At 42.2% G+C, this 19,312-nt stretch overlaps 1 protein-coding gene across 1 annotated transcript in view; it reads left to right on the forward strand.

Annotated features, from left to right (window-relative positions):
* LOC124622867 (myrosinase 1-like) overlaps positions 1 to 9,620 on the forward strand; it is a 32,913-nt gene extending 23,293 nt beyond the window's left edge. Inside the window, exon 6 of the mRNA XM_047148660.1 lies at positions 9,503 to 9,620. Within this exon, the coding sequence (XP_047004616.1) occupies positions 9,503 to 9,620 (118 nt within the window). The remainder of the gene's footprint in view (positions 1 to 9,502) is intronic.
* Positions 9,621 to 19,312: the final 9,692 nt, after the last annotated feature.

Genomic DNA, 19,312 nt, shown 5'->3' on the forward strand with positions numbered 1-19,312 from the left:
GTAAATATTATCTGTAAGTATTGAAATTCCTTTTTCTTATTATTAATTGATTTGGGAGAGAAATAGGGGATACTCTAATAAATATAGAACTAAAAAAAACTACTTCATAAATTTTCCTTTTGTTAAATATGCTTTAGCTCAGCACTGATTACTTTCTTATGCATCTGTCTAGGCTATATTACACACATAATCAAGCAAATACGTTTTATGGTTGGAGCAGTCGTTTATCATTTTGCTAAAACGGAGGGAATGAACCGTGTTACAGGGTCGGCCGACTTCTTTGGAATGATCCACTTCGGAACGAATTTCGTGACGTCAGGTGTCACAGGCGAATCACCTTCTAAAACGCGGGATTCTGCTGTAATTACATCGTCTCGTGAGGTAAGCTCAAATTACTGTTTGTACGAAAGTATAATGGATCACAATGTGTTAGCGGAAATATCTTAAACGGTGCCTAGCTTTCAGAGATTGACGTTCACAAACATAATAAAACTGTGACAGCACATTCGGTATTGCTCACGGCGCATATCCCGTTCATTGGAGATCGTCGAAATGTGTATAATATGGTCTGAAGCTGACATTCTCGAGGAACTTCGAAACTTCTTTCAAATCATTATTCGTTATAACGGCAGTGAGATGGAGGTCCTGCGTGTGAAGGCTTAACTACAAAGGGATTCAGAATGTTCTGGGCTGAAACATCGCGAATATGTTCGCAAGCTAACATTTTTGTTGAAGAAGGTGAAATGAGGATTGAAGCTGATGATCGGTTACATTTCTGACACATTCTATTAAAGAGGAGCGTATTCATCTCCGGCATGGTAACTCAGCGTGTTCGGTGAGAGGGTAAGCTGCCCTCTGTAATAAAAAACTGAGTAAACAGATCAATGATGAACTTGAATGGATGTCATGTGATATCTGTCCCTAAAAAATGCAATGAGAAATAACGAACAAAATGAGATCACCAAAAAGGCGTAGCGTCTTTGATTAGTAATCAACACGTCCTCGGTCCAGCCACCGCTTGAATTTCAATAACCAGCATTGGTGGCCGAAGACTTCCGGCATAAGAACTCATCCTCATTTTGCCAACAGTATTGTCAAATAGAATGGAGGACAGGGTTCAAAGCACTCTCTTGCCTTAGCATGTGAAACTGCCCCTAAAGACGAGATAATCAGCAATAATCAATGGCATAAGGATGCAGAAAGCAGTGGAAACCACTGCATTAAAGACACATGACGTGTATACACAGGACATGTGGCCTGTAATTGAAAAAGTTTCATAATGATCTCACCATTGGCAAAAGATTCCGGAATAGTCCCACATTCGGATCTCCGGGAGGGGACTGCCAAAGAGGTGGTGACCATGAGAAAAAGATTGAATAACCGACTAGAGGAAAAAGTTCTACGAGTCGGGGCGCGGAATGTCAGAAGCTTGAACGTGGTAGGGAAGCTAAAAAATCTGAAAAGGGAAATGCAAATGCTCAATCTGGACACAGAAGGGGTCAGTGAAGTGAAATAGAGAGAAGACAAGGACTTCTGGTCAGATGAGTATAGGGTAATATCAAACGCAGCAGAAAATGGTTTAAAGGAAGCAGAATTCGTTATGAATAGAGAGGTATGGCAAAGAATGCGTTACTATGAAGAGTTGTGATAGGCTTGTTCTTATCAGAATAGACAGAAAACCAACACCTAAAAAGATAGCTCAGGTATACAAACCGACATCACAAACTGAAGATGGAGAGACAGAGAAAATATATGAGGAAACTGAGATGACAGTGCATTACGTAAAGGGAAACGATAATTTAATAGCCATAGGGGAATGGAATGCAGTTGTAGGGGAAGGAGTACAAGAAGAGATTACAGGAGAATATGGTCTTCGGACAAGAAATGAGAGAGGTGAAAGGCTAACTGAGTTCTGTAACAAATTTCAGCTAGTAATAGAGAATACTCTGTCGAAGAATTACAAGAGGTGGAGGTACACTTGGAAAAGGCCAGGTGATATGGGATGAATATGGGACGATTTCAGTTAGAATACATCATGTTGAGGCAGAGATTCCAAAATCAAATATTCGATTGTAAGGCGTAAGCAGGAATGTAAATAGACTCAGATCAAAATTTGGTGATGATGAAGAGTAGGTTGGAGTTTAAGAGACTAGGGAGGAAGAATCAGTACGCAAAGAAGTGGGTACGGAAGTACTAAGGAATGACGAGATATGGTTGAAGCTCTCTGAAGCTATAGATACATCAATAAGGAATACCTCAGTAGGCAGTACGGTTGAAGTCGAATGGACATCTATAAAAAGCGCAATCACAGAAGCTGGAAAGCAACTGCGAAGAAACCGTGGGTAACGGAAGAAATACACTACTGGCCATTAAAATTGCTACACCACGAAGATGACGTGCTACAGACGCGAAATTTAACCGAGAGGAAGAAGATGCTGTGCTATGTAAATGGTTAGCTTTCCAGAGCATTGACACAAAGTTGGCGCCGGTGGCGACACCTACAACGTGCTGACATGAGGAAAGTTTCCAATCGATTTCTCATACACAAACAGCAGTTGACCGGCGTTGCCTGGTGAAACGTTGTTGTGATGCCTCGTATAAAGAGGAGAAATGCGTACTATCACGTTTCCGACTTTGATAAAGGTCTGTTTGTAGACTATCGCGATTGCGGTTTATTGTATCGCGACATTACTGCTCGTGTTGGTCGATATCCAATGACTGTTAGCTGAATATGGAATTGGTGGGTTCAGGAGGTTAATATGGAACGCCGTGCTGGATCCCAACGGCCTCGTATCACTATCAGTCGAGATTACAGGCATCTTATCCGCATGGCTGTAACGGATCATGCAGCCACGTCTCGATCCCTGATGGGGACGTTTACATCTGCACGAAGAGTTCGACGACGTTTGCAGCAGCATTGACTATCAGCTCGGAGACCATGTCTTGTTCGCATTGACGGCACTTTGAACAGTGGACGTTACATTTCAGATGTGTTACGACCCGTGGCTCTACCCTTCACTCGATCCCTGCGAAGCCCTACATTTCGGCAGGATAATGCACTATCGCATGTTGCAGGTCCTGTACGGGCCTTTCTGGATACAGAAAATGTTCGACTGCTGCCCTGGCCAGCACATTCTCCACATCTCTCACCAATTGGAAACGTCTGGTCAATGGTGGCCGAGCAACTGGCTCGTCACAATACGCCAGTCACTACTCTTGATGAACTTTGGTATCGTGTTGAAGCTGCCATCCAAGCTCTGTTTGACTCAATGCCGAGGCGTATCAAGGCCGTTATTACGGCCAGAGGTGGTTGTTCTGGATACTGATTCCTCAGGATCTATGCACCCAAATTGCGTGAAAATGTAATCACATGTCACTTCTATTATAATATATTTGTCTAATGAGTACCCGTTTATCATCTGCATTTCTTCTTGGTGTAGCAATTTTAATGGCCAGTAGCGTACTTCAGTTGATCGATGAAAGAAGGGAGAACAAAAATGTTCACGGAAACACAGGTTCAAAAAGGGGTTCAAATGGCTCTGATCACTATGGGACTTAACATCTATGGACATCAGTCCCCTAGAACTTAGAACTACTTCAACCTAACTAACCTAAGGACATCACACAACACGCAGTCATCACGAGGCAGAGAAAATCCCTGACCCCGCCGGGAATCGAACCCGGGAACCCGGGCGTGGGAAGCGAGAACGCTACCGCACGACAACGAGCTGCGGACTAGGAAACTCAGGAATACCGAAATACAAGTAGGTGGAGAATGAAATAAATAGAACGTGCAGGGAAGCCAAGACAAAAAGGCTGCATGAAAAATGTGAAAAAATCGAAAAAGAAGAGATTGGCGGAAGGACTAACTCAGCATATAAGAAAGTCAAAATAACCTTCTGTGAAATTAAAAGCTAGCGTGGTAGCATTAAGGCTGCAACGGAAATTCCACGGTTAAATGCAGAGGAGAGATCACATAGGCGGAAAGAACAAAATTGACAGCTTCTATGAGGGGGAAGGTTTTGTCTGATGTGATACAAGAAGAAACAGGAATCATATAGAAGAGATAGGAAATCCACTATTATAACTTAAGAGAGCTTTGGAGGTCTTAAGATCAAATAAGGCGGAAGGGATAGATAACATTCCATCAGAATTTCTAAAATCATTGGGGGAAGTGGCAACAATTCGACTATTCACGTTGGTGCGCCATTATATCTGACTTCCGGAAAATTATCGTCCACACAATTCCGAAGACTGCAAGAGCTGCCAGTTGCGAGAATTATCGCACAATGAGTTTAACAGCTCATGCATTCTAGTTTCTGACAAGTATAATATACAGAACAGAAAAATTGAGGATTTGTTAGATGACAATGAGTTTCGCTTTAGGAAAGGTAATGGCACCAGAGATGCAATTCAGACGTTGCCTTGATAATGGAAAAACTAAGACATCGGATTAGTCGACCTGGAGAAAGCGTTCGACAACGTAAAATGATGCAAGATTGCCGAAATTCTGAGAACAACAGGAGTAAGCTATAGGGAGAGACGGATATATGCAGTATGCATAAAAGCCAAGAGAGAATAATAAGAGTGGACGACCAAGAAAGAAGCGCTCGGATTAAAAGGGGTGCAAGACAGGAATGTAGTCTTTCGCCCCTACTGTTCAATCTGTACATCAAAGAGGCAATGATGGAAATAAAAGAAAGATTCAGGAGTGGAATTAAAATTGATGGTGAAAGGATATGAGTGATACGATTCACTGATGACATTACTATCCTGAGTGAAAGTGAAGAAGAATTGCATGATCTGCTGAATGGAATGAACAGTCTAATGAGTAGAAAAGATGGATTGAGAGTAAATCGAAAAAAGACAAAAGTGATGAGAAGCAGCAGACATTCGAACAGAGAGAAGTTAAGGAATTCTGCTACCTAGACAGCAAAATAACCAATGGCGGAAGCAGTAAGAAGGACATCAAAAGTATATTAGCACTGGTAAAAAGGACATTCCTGGGCAAGAGAAGTCTACTAGTATCAACCATAGGCCTTAAATTGAGGAATAAATTTTTGAAAATGTACGTTTGGATCATAACGTTGTATGTCAGTGAAACAACGACTGTGGGAAAACCGGAAAAGAAGAGTATCGAAGCAGTTGAGAGTGGAGCTGCAGATGAAAGTTGAAAATTAGGTGAAGGTAAGGAATGAGTAGGTTCTGCGAAGAATCGGACAGGAAAGGAATATGTGGAAAACACTAACAGGAGAAGGGATGGGATGATTGAACATCTGTTAAGACATCAGCGAATGACTTGCATGGTACCAGAGGGAGCTGTAGGGGGCAAAAAATTTATGGTAAATCTGAAGACTGATGCCTCAAAAACATAAAAAAAATATACTTCATATTACGATTAAATCGATCGAAATGGTAGGGCTCTGAAACACAATACACGTTATTTGTATGAAAATCTGCAGTGTAATGTTAATTATTTTTGTGGTATTTTAATTTCTCTTGCATACGAAATAACTAAGTCTATCCCTATCTTGCAAACAAAGGATTTCATAAATTAAGTTTGTCACTACACCATAAAACTCTCTGCACACAGTGCTGTGCGTAAAAGAATTATCTGAGTGTAATAATTTTAACATGAAATTTAACATAGTCTAAAACACAGTTTACACAAAGCGAAGTTTTCAGCAACAGTATATTCTATGCAGTCAATGAAATCAAACTTCGTGCTCCACTATTCATTAAGCGCAGCCTCGCATAGAAATTAAAGACCCAGCGTTTATAATAGAGCTGGTATATGAAAGTAATTTGAAGATACCATTAACTGTAGCCAATGACGTGCATAAAAATTCTGCAGATGACGCTAGTGTAATGTAACAATCTGATAAGGCCTAGACATTTAGCAACACTTGCACATAAGAGAGATATAATAACATTATCGCATGAACAGTAACCATAATACGAAGCCTGACGTACTATCATGTAAATTATAACTAACCGAAAATAACTGTTTCTGTCAACAAGAGAAAAGACGTCAATCCTCCTGCTGATATGTGTCAAGACATGGACAGATATGTTTTTGCTCAGAAAAACCTGCAATAATAAGGTCCAAACTTGGTACATATCTACTACCTAAAATAACTTTTTACGTAGACCACTACGGGTGGGGTGGAATGGGAATGGGAAAGACTGAAACGTAAAAAAGGAGTTCCGATCGATCGATAATACTGTCGAATCGATAGTTTTGAAAGTTGATGGACACATCACTGGCCCTATTACTTGCAGTCCGAAGTTTAATCAAACAGAACAAATAGAATGGAAAACCGTGTAGAAGCAGACCAAAAAAATAAAAGTTTATTGGAATTTGTTGTATGTACAGAGCCTTACGTTCTGAGAAACCGCTCCAGATCGTAAGGTTACTGATGCATGCTTGCACGGAGGCACTGATATCGGTAGTGTTTGTTCAAACCCGGAGTAGCAGAAATTTTCACATCCAGTATTTGGCTTCCAAGAGGAAGAGGGCTGAAGCCTAATATTCATGATCAGCAGACATTACGCCAATGTGTTGAATTAAATTCCATCTCATCTCCAGTGTCTCGTGGGATGAGAGAGTGACACTGGCGACGGTGACCCGTCCCTCGGGAAGGAAAGCTACGACCGACCGCCACTTGGTGGTTTTGTAGAGCTTTAGCCTATGTGTCGCATCGGGTTTCACCTTCTGCCCTCCTTTTATCCGTAACAAGCACAACGGTATACTGCACAATGACTCACTACATTTGTGAACATGACGCTTGATACTTCGTAATAGGTCGGAAGAAGACAGCTCACCTCCATTAGCAACCTGCTGATGACGGCTATACAGGATTCTCTGATCGGCTCCCATATCTCATTTCCTTAGTAAAGGACCAATTTTGACTTTTGCTTCTAACAATCGCATCGCTTGTGTATGCATACTCCTTATAGTGTGAAAATGTGATGGATCAAGAAAAGTAAGATTTTGTAATTAGTGCACAATATTATCATTTTTAAGAACACCCAAAGAAATTATTAGATTTTACACCAAGGATAGATTTCAGGCATTTTCCTTTCACATAAGGTTTAGAAAAATTAGATGTTAGTAACTGGGCTACGCCGTGCTGTAACTAGTGACAGAAATATTTTAAATCTTTTTTAACTATTAAATTTGGTAACCGCTTTAGCTGATTGTATTTTCTTTATTACAGGATTACACACAACCGGTTTCGCAATGAATTGATAGCATCCGCAGTTGTATGCGTGTAACTAGTTTAACACTGTTTTTTTTTTTTTTTAAATACACGGTCTCCCAAAGTTTGGATAGCGTTAGAATTGCCAGAACCACTTAAACTGGATGGTTACAAAGTGAAACATCAAGAATTCCAAAAGGGAGCAGGCGCAGGCAGCGCACATGAGTAGTGCAAGCTGCTGGTAGGAACCAGCGATGTAAAACCATGTGGCTTATGGGGGTGTTTGTTGATCTTTTTTTTAAAAAAAAAATGTATGTTAAACTAGTTGTACGTATACATCTGAGGATACGATTATATCATCTCGAAACCGGTTGTATATAGTCCTGTAACATAAGAACTGTTAACAGCTAATGCGGCTACCGCAAGTTTTTCAGTACACTTCAGTAACTTTTCAAATATTTGTAATATTTCTGTCATGTATCTAAGCTGTGGATACCCAAACAGTAAAATCGTATGTTGTATGATAAGTACCTTAACTTTCAGACTTATCCTTGGGGATAGCGGAGTCAACTGAACTGGGTTGCCAACGAATACCCAGGTTACCCAGTCTTTATAACATAGAACGGTATGTCCAATTCTGGAGGACGAAACGACACTGACCGCATCGAATTCTATACTGTAAGTAGGATTTTACACACGCATATAGCAAACATTTCCATCTTCCGAAAGTCATTTCATTATCAGCAATGTTTTTTCTAGGGATACCTAGGAGCTGTACTAGAGTCGATACACACAGACGGTGTTCCGGTTATCGGACATTTGGCATGGAGTCTCATGGACACCCTGGAATGGAACGCGGGATTCACGTGAGTAGTTGTGATACATTCATGTGTTAAATGAAATAATATAGGAAAACAAACACATCCACAAATATTTAAAAAAATAGAGGTACTTACGTCTGTATTTTGTATGTTCCCCATCTCCTCCTAAACCACTGGACCGATTTCAACTAAACATTGTACACGTATCCGTTTAGAAATACTGTGGCGCTGAAAACCACGTACCTATAAAAGTAGTGAAGCTGGGCCTAAAAAAGCACTATAGCCAAAGATACGCGAGTACCTACAGTTTGTTTACCTGGTATTTCAGAATGACAGCACTTACAGAGTTTTAACAAACATTACACTAAGCTTCAAAACCTTAACGAAACTTTTTCTCACTCATATTTTGCAGACAGTATTCACATATACTGTTGAATGTACCAGGGAAATTATATCATCGTTTATGGCAGTGAATTTAGGAGATATGACGTTATAAACACGGCAATGAATGAAAATCTATTCGCAATATAGTTCGCAAACAGTACCCACATATGCTGTTGAATGTACTAACAACATTATTGTATGGCAAATAGTTCAGGAGGTATGACATCAAACTCTGAGACACGTGAAAAACTCCTGCATCGTGGATAACATTTTAATTTATTGTTTGTTTGCTACTATTTCTATTCATAACTCACTGCAGAGACAGTAGCCACATACGCCACTGGGTGTACGTGCTGATTTATATCATTGCACGACACATAATCAGGAGATATGGCGTCATAAACATTGAGCTGAGACAAAATGAAACCGCAGGGCAAAATACGCTAGAGATACGGGAGAAATATGTGCGCAAATGTGAGTGAAATACGTTAAATATATGTGAAATATATTTTAAATCTGTGTAAGCGAGTAAAGCGACTGGCAGGAAACCTATTCTAAATCCCTAGGCGATTTCATTCAAATTGGGTGCACATATTAGTTATGATCTGGACAGAAAAACTATGGGGGTGAGAACCAGCACCCTTCTATTTGGGTGGGGATGATAACGTGCGAGAGAAGAGGTGATGAAGATGATATCGACAGAGAGAGGGGAAAAGGAGAGATACAGGGAGAGACGCGAAGAGGAGATGAACAGAGAAAGGAAAGAGGAGGACATAGACAGAGAGGAGAAGGAGGTGAGCAGGGAGAAGCAAGTGGAGAAGATGGATTGAGGGAGGGGAGGAGGAAATGACCAATTGCATGGATGAGGGGGTATTAGTAACTGTCGACTAGTGCCTGAATATGTAGAATACGAAAATGACAATCCGAGGCTGGTACTGAATACAATAATATTCGTAGTTGCTGTCTTGTTGGGTACAATGTAGCCAGTAGTTCCTCTGCTCTGTCTCATCCCATATTATTGATAGTATCATTTCAGGTGTGGATCTGTGGTTCATGACATTTAATTACATGATCACTCTCATGTTTTCTGTGCAGAGCTAAGTACTGGCTGTACGAGGTGGATTTCAACAGTCCAAACCGGACGAGGACGCCCAAGGATTCAGCCGGATTCATGGCGGAAGTCTTCAGCAGCAAGCAGTTGCCCAACCAGTAGGAGTTCCTGTCTCACCTCACGAAGCGTGTAATCCAATTTGTGAACGCAATTTTTAATAATCGCACTTGATTCTTTTCACTTTAGTAGGTACAAAATAGAGGAGCAAGAGCAAGCAAAAGTACCAGTTTATTTCCCCCATAGCCTCACGTGAAGAACGAAATACGAAACTGGAAGGAAAACAACAAAGCAGTAGTTGAACTGATTACATAAAGAAAATCTACACACACACTGTAACCCACATCGTTTTTCTTCATGCCAAATTGGAGGTCTTCTTTCCCTTACAGACTGATGAAAATGAAGAGTAGAGGCATTGTTTGATAATTTTATGAACGGAAACTACGTGCTGTAAACCAACGCGGCTTGTTTGAGAAAAACTTTAGTTCTACTGCTTATTACTAGGCCCTTAGCAGTAAGCAACAGCCGACAAGTAACGAGAGGAAACTGGCTGAAAATGTGACAAGTCTATTAAAAATTTGTATTATGACCGGGTCGCACTCCAATAAAGCATGTGCTTATATACTTTGTTTAGTATATATGTATTACCAATACTATCAGAAAGACAGTAGAGTGTTGATAATGTCAGAACGTGTAATACGCTGCTGTTTTTAACGTATGACTGAAAGTAGTTCTATCCACAATGAAAACCCTTAGCAATTTTTTGTGAACCACCTCTTTCCCAAAATTTGAAGGATTCACTACTTAAAAATTTTTGAGCCTGCATTGCATCAGGTAGACATCATTTGTTATTCCTTAAAATACTAAGATTCTGAGTTTTAAAAATGGTTCAAATGGCTCTGAGCACTATGGGACTTAACATTTATGGTCATCAGTCCCCTAGAACTTAGAACTACTTAAACCTAAGTAACCTAAGGACAGCACACAACACCCAGTCATCACGAGGCAGAGAAAACCCCTGTCCCGCCGGGAATCGAACCCGGGAACCCGGGATGCGATTCTGAGTTAAACACGAGCTATATTTCCTCAGTCGGCACCTCGTTGGCTATATATGATTTAGAGTATCAGTCTATAGAGAGTCAATGTTTTGTCCAATTTTCTTTGTTTCTTACTTAAGAGTAATCGTTTCACAACGGAGTCAACCTTTCCTTTTTTTGAAATATTTCTTTGGTTTCCAGTGTTGTTCAACATGACCTTCTTCACAGGCCGCTTCCTTACCTAAGATCTTATTTTCTCCAAATGTACTCATCTTAATAGTTGATTCGAGCAAAACTATTTTGACAAATAAATATCTCACCGATTCTACTTTTTATGCCCGTAAGAGTTAGGCCGTGGAAAGGTGAGTTTTATGACACTTCATTTACGTAGCTGCAGCTGCTCGTGAAGTATTTAGTTTTTCCTCTAATCACTAATTAAGTTTTTGTTAATGACCCTGATTATTTCTAAGCAGCTCCGTATGTTTTTTGTTAAACTGTATCTGACACTGATGAATTTGATGCCCCATTTCTCCATTCTGCAATATAAGTTAGTCTATGAAAATTCTGACAAGACCTATTATGCGATTTATAGGGTGTCTTGTTTTCGAACATTCGACAAGAAATATCACATCAGGAACATGAGCATAAATACATCTAGAGCTTATCGGGCAGGAACGAGTTTCAGCACTGCTACCATTTACCAAGCGGCATACTACTCCGCCTCCGTCATTCCAGGAAGCCTACATGAGATTCCCAAACTACCAAGTCTCCGCTAGGTTGTGTACTTACCGCGTCTTTCAGGGAAAACAGGGAGACTCCTGGAGGAATGGTGCGTTCTGCTAGGTCAGCACTGCTTAAGAAGAGTCAGTCAATTAGAGGCATGAATCTCCCCACTCTGTCTAACTCTGCTGTTACTTTTTAATATTTACTTGTATGAAATTCAAGTTTCCAAGTTTCCATGCCTCGGTCAGACTTGTCTCTACAGAACTCTACTATTTCTCTCTTCTAAACGTCGGTTCTAATTATTGGTTTATTAATTTAAGTAGCTCTATCCAGTTAAATGCTGAGACAGTATTTGGCGTGCAGCTTTCGCTAGCCACCTACTGAGAGGTGTCTTTACGGAAAGAGATCAAACTTCTGCTCTTCAGTCCGGTCATTTCTGATAGTCTGCTAGCTCCCCGATCTGTATCTGGTACCGTCGGTTGCTCGCGGAATTCTTCTAGCCCAGCACAGAAACCATCTGACCAACATCTGTAACGCCTGCGAATTGTTTATTCTGTTGTCAATATCGGTTGCAGTATTACATGGCGTGCATATTATTCGGTCGATTTTTCCACTTCGCTGACACGAGTTGCAACCCTCTGCCGCTAGGGGGCTCCGATTTGTAGCGTGTAACATGGCGATGTATGAAGTAACTACGTCGGTGCGTAGAAACAGTGTGCTGTAATCAGAGAAAACGTGCTTCCTTTTGAAATCCATGGAAGAATGAAAGCTGTGCACGGTGATGATTGTATCGACATCAGTTGTTCTTGCTCGTAACGAGGGAAACGGTGGTGCTAACCTCAACGTATGTGACACGGTCCAGAGGGGAGGACTGCAGACGGTATCTGACAAGACTCATCGGTATGAGATTGATGAACTCATCACAGAAAATCATCAGATATCGCAGACACAGCTCTCAGGTATGTGTGGCATGTACTGACCATCACTGCAGAACTGCGATACAGAAAACTGACTCGAATGCTCATTCCTGACATGAAGCAGAGGACATCGCACATCCGTCAACAATTCGTTTTAAGTTTGAGGGTAAACGTGAGGGCTTCCACACCAACATTATGACAGGTGGTGAAAACGAGAGAGTGTCAACGGAGTTCCGCCACAATGGATCACCGATGTCAAAGTAGTTCAAGAACACGCCACCAGCAGGAAACGTCATGCTCACTGTATTCCGGGATTTTCAAGGTGTAGTGAAATTGGAATTCATGCTTAAAGGCACCACCATAGGACCCCCCCCCCCAATCTGTAAGTTCATCAGCGCCCCCGCTGATGGCAACGTGGTCGTTTGCCGAAATATTGTGCCCGTTGGACACCGACGGCTGGCATCTCACCCGTGAGCTATTTCAATGCATAATACATAAGTCCACTAGGTCAGTGGACAAACATACTGTGGCAGAATCACTAACATACTCAAGGGAGCGCCGCAGGTGGTTTCGGTGGCCTGGCTATAGCCCATGCAGTACCTTGGGTGACGTAAGAAGAACGTCCGACGCCTTTGGTAGTGCCTGCGCCCTCCAAATTATGTTTCTGTCCGAAAAATTTATGGAAGACTTCATCTTGCGCCTATACCTTTGTCTGACCGTGCCGAATGAATTGTTTCTGCGGCGGTCGCAGAACATGCAAGAAGTTGCGTTGTGTACAGTTCTGACGGCGACATTCGTTCACGTGGGAAGGAGCAGTAGGAAGCAGAGACAACTTTAAAACCTGCTCCCGTCTGTGGCAGGAAACGAGTTTCTCCATGCGACCTTTGAAAGGAAATAAATTTTGTGAGGAATCGCAACTCGTGCATCATCGTTGTACGTATGCAACTATACAACAGTAGAACACCTGGTCGCGCAGGAAACATGTGACGATGCGAGAAATGGCGGCGCGCCACTGGGCGATAATTTCTTACAAACTGCACGGTTACACATGGTCTAAGTATTTCAAATCGACCTGTAGAGCTGCATCAGAAGCAGTGGCTAAGATAAGACGCCAGAAATCTACAGGCAAATTTTCAAGACATTCAAAATTCTATGAATCGATTTGAAAACTTGATTACTCAGAAGATTCAAACGCTCGGTCAGTACTGACTGGTAACCGTGAGTACAAGTTAGCATTCGAGTGTTGGGCAGGTAGCCTCTACAACTAATTATACTGGCAGTTAGACAATATCACAGCCCAGTGTTGCAATTTTTGCGCTTTCCAAGATGGGAGCATCTTCGCAGGATAGAGCAACACCATCAAAGGCCCATGATCTGTCAGCAAATGTAGCTTCTGATCGTACAAATATTGGTTGAACTTCAACTCTATAGATAATGGCGTGTGCCCCTTTTTCAAGCTGACTAGTTATACTGCCCTTTGTAAGAAGAGTTCGAGACAAAATTAACAGCTCTATCAGAAGCACCAATTCCATGGTAGAGGACTGCTCTGGTCTCATGTGAAGATGCGCCCACAGCTAACACGACAGGCTTACCTGGATTGGAATGAATCATAAATCGACAACTTAACAATGCGTCCTTTAATAGTTGAAATGCGTTCTGGCATTCCTTGTAACGCACAAAACGAACATTTTTTCCGGCGTAGCCGATTGGGTGATGCAGCGATATAACAATAAATTTTATATGTTAGGTGAGCTTTCCCATGACTGATGTGAGCTTCCTAATGTTACAGAGCACAAGTCTCTATTCGCAGCCAACTGCGAAGTACTAGGATGAATACTCTGTACCTCAATGACGCGACTTAAGTAGTTTAGTTCTTCCTGGAAGAACGAGCACATGTCTTTGTTGCACTGTAAGCCTGCTGCAGAGCCGGCCGCGGTGGTCTAGCGGTTCTAGGCGCGCAGTCCGGAACCGCGCGACTGCTACGGTCGCAGGTTCGAATCCTGCCTCGGGCATGGATGTGTGTGATGTCCTTAGGTTAGTTAGGTTTAAGTAGTTCTAAGTTCTAGGGGACTGATGACCACAGATGTTAAGCCCCATAGTGCTCAGAGCCATTGGAACCATTTGAACCCGCTGCAGAAAGAACGTGAAAGAAACAGTGTACATTTCCTAAATGTTCAGCAGATGTGCGGTTAACAATTCCAGGAACTGTTGAAATATTTCAGGAGCTGAAGCACTCCAAAGGGGTAGTCTTTCAAAGTGAAACAAACCCAGGTCAGTGTTTATCATGAAGTATTGCTGGAACTGGTTGTCTGGTGGTAGCTGTAAATATGCCTCATGCAAATGAATTTTTGAAAACTATCTGCCCTGTCCCAGTCTGTACATCATTTCATCTGTATGACAGAGAAGAAATGAGTCCATGATAGTCTGTGACTTTACTGTCGCTTTGAAATCAGTAGACAGATGTAAACCACATTGATGTTTCTTGCGAATGATGAAGGGTAATAAGCATTGGCTTCTGTGGAAACGGGTTGGATAAATCCACTGTCTTTCCGTCTTACTGGAGTGTAAGTAGCTTGTTCATGTATTGCATAGAGGACAGGCTGTGTGGGGAAAAAAGGAAGAAAGAAAGAAAGATGGATGCGCATTATCTTTCACAGTAATGTGCGCTTCAAAGTCTGTAGCCCCTCCTAAATTTGCTTCGAACAACTCTTTGTGCTTACTACACAATTTAGAAATATTAGTGTGAGGCCCTGAAGCACTGACATGTAACACATTGTCTTCTAAGCACGGGTTGAAAGAGTCAAATAAATCTAACACAAAAAGTTTGTACCTTCCTAGACTTGAGTACATGAAACGAAACATACTTCGTCACTCCATGCAATCTTGCAGATGAACTATACACTCCAAGGATTGGAATTTGTTTCCCGTTTTAGCCAGCAAAAATGGAACCAAGCTTTTTTAGAGGTGGGATAACGACTCTGTTAGTCTTTATTAATCAGGGAAACAGAATCACCATTGTCCAGGTGCAGCTTAATTGTCTTTTGCTCTACTTTTAAGTGAACAAAAAGTTTGTTCGCCTACCTGCAGCAGAAGATTTCCGCGAAGCAGATGTACGAGGTTTTGGATGTTCTGTTGTGAATGGCTTAATGGAATGCATTTCTTGACGGTTTTGTCGCAGCTGCGCTTACGCACTATGGCAGTTGATTGCTGAGCCTGGGTAGAATGTAAATACACGACTTGAATGTGACCTTGCTGCCCACTCTGTAGCACTTCGAATCACGACAATGACAAGATATCCGGTCATGATTCGGAAAGCACTGAGGATAATATTTCCGCTGAAAATTTTGTAGCACACGCAATTTACCGCAAGACAAAGTTTTTACTGTTATGCTTACCGTTTGTCTCAGCCCTATTTTTAATCACTTGAACACATTAACGTGCGTTAGATAAACTGTCTTGTTCACTTTGAACAACAGAAATATTTGGAGCCTAAAAATGAACCTCTGTTGAGTTTACCATTGCTTTAGATTCCGCAACAGGCAGGTTTTTAAATCTGGCTCTGGTACACTACTGGTCATTAAAATTGCTACACCAAGAAGAAATTCATATGATAAATGGGTATTCATTGGACAAATATATTATACTAGAACTCACATGTGATTACATTTTCACGCAATTTGGGTGCATAGATCCTGAGAAATCAGTACCCAGAACAACCACCTCTGGCCCTAATAACGGCCTTGATACGCCTGGGCATTGAGTCAGAGCTTGAATGGCGTGTACAGGTACAGCTGCCCATGCAGCTTCAACACGATACCAAAGTTCATCAAGAGAAGTGACTGGCGTATTGTGACGAGCCAGTTGCTCGGCCACCATTGACTGGGCGTTTTCAATTGGTGAGAGATCTGGAGAATGTGCTGGCCAGGGCAGCAGTCAAACATTTTCTTTATCCATAAAGGCCCGTACAAGACCTGCAACATGCGGTCGTGCATTATCCTGCCGAACTGTAGCGTTCCGCAGGGATCGAATAAAGGGCAGAGCCACGGGTCGTAACACATCTGAAATGTAACGTCCACTGTTCAAAGTGCCGTCAATGCGAACAAGAGGTGATCGAGACGTGTAACCAATGGCACCCCATACTATCACTCCGGGTGATACGCCAGTATGGCGATGATGAATACACGCTTCCAATGTGCGTTCATCGCGATATCACCAAACAGGGATGCGACCATCATGATGCTGTAAACAGAACCTGGATTCATCCGAAAAAATGACGTTTTGCCATTGGTGCACCCACGTTCGTCGATGAGTACACAATTGCAGGCGCTCCTGTCTGTGATGCAGCGTCAAAGGTAACCGCATCCATGGTCTCCGAGCAAACGTCGTCGAACTGTTCGTGAAGATGGTTGTTGTCTTGCAAACGTCCCCATCTGTTGACTCAGGGATCGAGACGTGGCTGCACGATCCGTTACAGCCATGCGGATAAGATGCCTGTCATCTCGACTGCTAGTGATACGAGGCCGTTGGGATCCAGCACGGCGTTCCGTATTACCCTCCTGAACCCACCGATTCCATATTCTGCTAACAGTCATTGGATCTCGATCAACGCGAGCAGCAATGTCGCGATACGATAAACCGCAATCTCGATAGGCTGCAATCCGACCTTTACCAAAGTATGCATTTCTCCTCCTTACACGAGGCATCACAACAACGTTTCACCAGGCAACGCCGTCTACTGCTGTTTGTGTATCAGAAATCGGTTAAAAACTTTCCTCATGTCAGCCCGTTCTGGGTGTCGCCACCGGCGCCAACCTTGTGTGAATGCTCTGAAAAGCTCATCATTTGCATATCACAGCATCTTCTTCCTGTCGGTTAAATTTCGCATCTGTAGCACGTCATCTTCGTGGTGTAGCAATTTTAATGGCTAATACTGTAGTTTTAAAACATCAGAATCGATACGTGCATCTGATACAGTCTGTTTGATTGAATCATGTGATATGATATCATTGTAACTAATACCACAAGGAAACTTAAATTCACAACGCCTCGAAAGCACTCTGAGTTCATCACTCCACTGTTTTAGTGTTCGTGCTGGCTGGTGCTTAGGATGAAAAAATTTGAACATTGCTGCTGCGACATGGATCTGACTACCACAACGATGTTCGAGCTGTTTAACGAGGTCGTTATACTTGACTGATTCGAGACTAGTGTCTGGACGTAGCTATACACAGAAGTTGTATACTTTGACTCCCACCAAAAAAAATAAATAAATAAATAAAGCGTTTCCCCTCATACCTGTCACATTCTAAGCAGAGAAACGGGCCTCCAACTCCAATTTCGCCCGATATTACGACCATTCTTGTCCATAACTATTTTGTGGGCGAAATGTAGGTGCAGCAAAATGTGGCTGTGCCGCTCGGCGAGAGAGTAGTCACGTCAGTTAGTGACGTCAGTTGCTGAACACTGAGCAGCAGGAGTTTAAGCTGTGGTGTCTTGGACATGGTGAAACACTATATACAATACACAGAATTCAGAAACAGACAGCTGGCAACACAGGCAGTGGCAGTACGAGGAACTATGGAGCAGGCGAGGCCAATTTACAACCAGTGTCGTCACCATTTGTCGCGGCGTACGAAAGCACACTCACTGTGGATCCTTTGGTTTGCTTCAGAAGGAGACAGTGGAACAATAACATGGAAAATATGAAGATTTCCTTAACTTCATATGATCCATTACCACACGAATTTTCTGACTCTTTACAACTGTCTCTGAATATTGAAATATCACTTGATGCAGACAAATTTACAAGACTTTCCTCTTTTCAAATGACTGACACAATGTTTACAATAAGCTCTGCGTGGGGCATTTAATGTACTGGTGGCATGTACAAGACGATGTTGTCGTCTTGATTTAATTGGACGGAGCATTCCTGTGCTCATCTGTAGGTAGACCACCGGTTGCGGCAGCACAGCAAGGGTCTCGTAGGTGTGGCTAAACCGGCATTTTTCCTTCTTCAGTGGGGCTTGCAGCGACTATACTTTTCTGTGGTTTCAGTGTGATATGGGAAATTTGCTTGGACACACCGTCCTTCGGGCAACACGACAGGTTCAGTATCATAGGTCATCCGCTATACAGTCCCGACTTGACCTCATAAGAGTTCCATCGTTTGCAAAACTCCAGGAACACCATCGACGACTTTACTGTGATGAAGCGACACAAGGAGAGTTGAGGCTGTGGCTCCATCAACAAAATCATACAATCTACACTGACGGTATCAACAAACAAGTCCCTCATTTGGAGCAATGTGGTCATCGCCAGTGTCACAATGTTGTTAAATAAATACGTAGACATGAAGAATAAAGACTTATATAATACAGGTTTTTTTTTAAATTTTTAGCTTTAAGAGTTTTCTCATTATTACTATTATTCTCGTGTAATACACACACATAAAACACAGTTTGTACAGCTGTTGACAGATCAACAGGATTTGTATAATCTTTCACCAAAATTTGGCCACTTCCAGGGCATTTTACGTTGCCTGGTGAAAGTCATCTTCTGTGCTGTCAATACTGAAGCTTACGTTGAACAACTATTCTTCTCCGCAGTCACATTGGGTCTTGCTTTCTTCAATGTATCCTCATTTTGCCAAGTTAAGTAGTGATCTGCCCACTCCTGACCTCGGCCTACTCAAGGATTTCCAGACAGACCAGTTCTCATCACGACCAGAGGGTAAAAATTCTAAAAACCTTTTCCAACTAGGATGTTGGGATGTCTCAGCCCTCCATAGTTCCAGCCTGGCTTCTTCATCAGTGGTTGTTAGTTTCTCTGATGTTCTGAGGAAGCTTTTCCTTGACCTTAGTCTTTGTCGATACGGTTGTTGCCCATGCTGCTATTTTTTTCGAACAGGAGGTGGTGCATCTCCTACAAGATGGTAGAGCCATTGGACTGGAGTTGACTTCAAGCAGCCTGTTATGGTCCTGCACGTGTCGTTAGGGCAATATCCACCTGTTTGGCGTATGTTGACTTATACCGTTCAGGGCAGGCATACTCTGCAGTGGAGAAGCATAATGCCACTGCAGAAGTTCGGATTGAATCAGTTTGACTGCCCCACTGTGATCCG

Source organism: Schistocerca americana, chromosome 7 (genome assembly GCF_021461395.2).
Source record: "Schistocerca americana isolate TAMUIC-IGC-003095 chromosome 7, iqSchAmer2.1, whole genome shotgun sequence".
Lineage (NCBI taxonomy): Eukaryota > Metazoa > Arthropoda > Insecta > Orthoptera > Acrididae > Schistocerca > Schistocerca americana.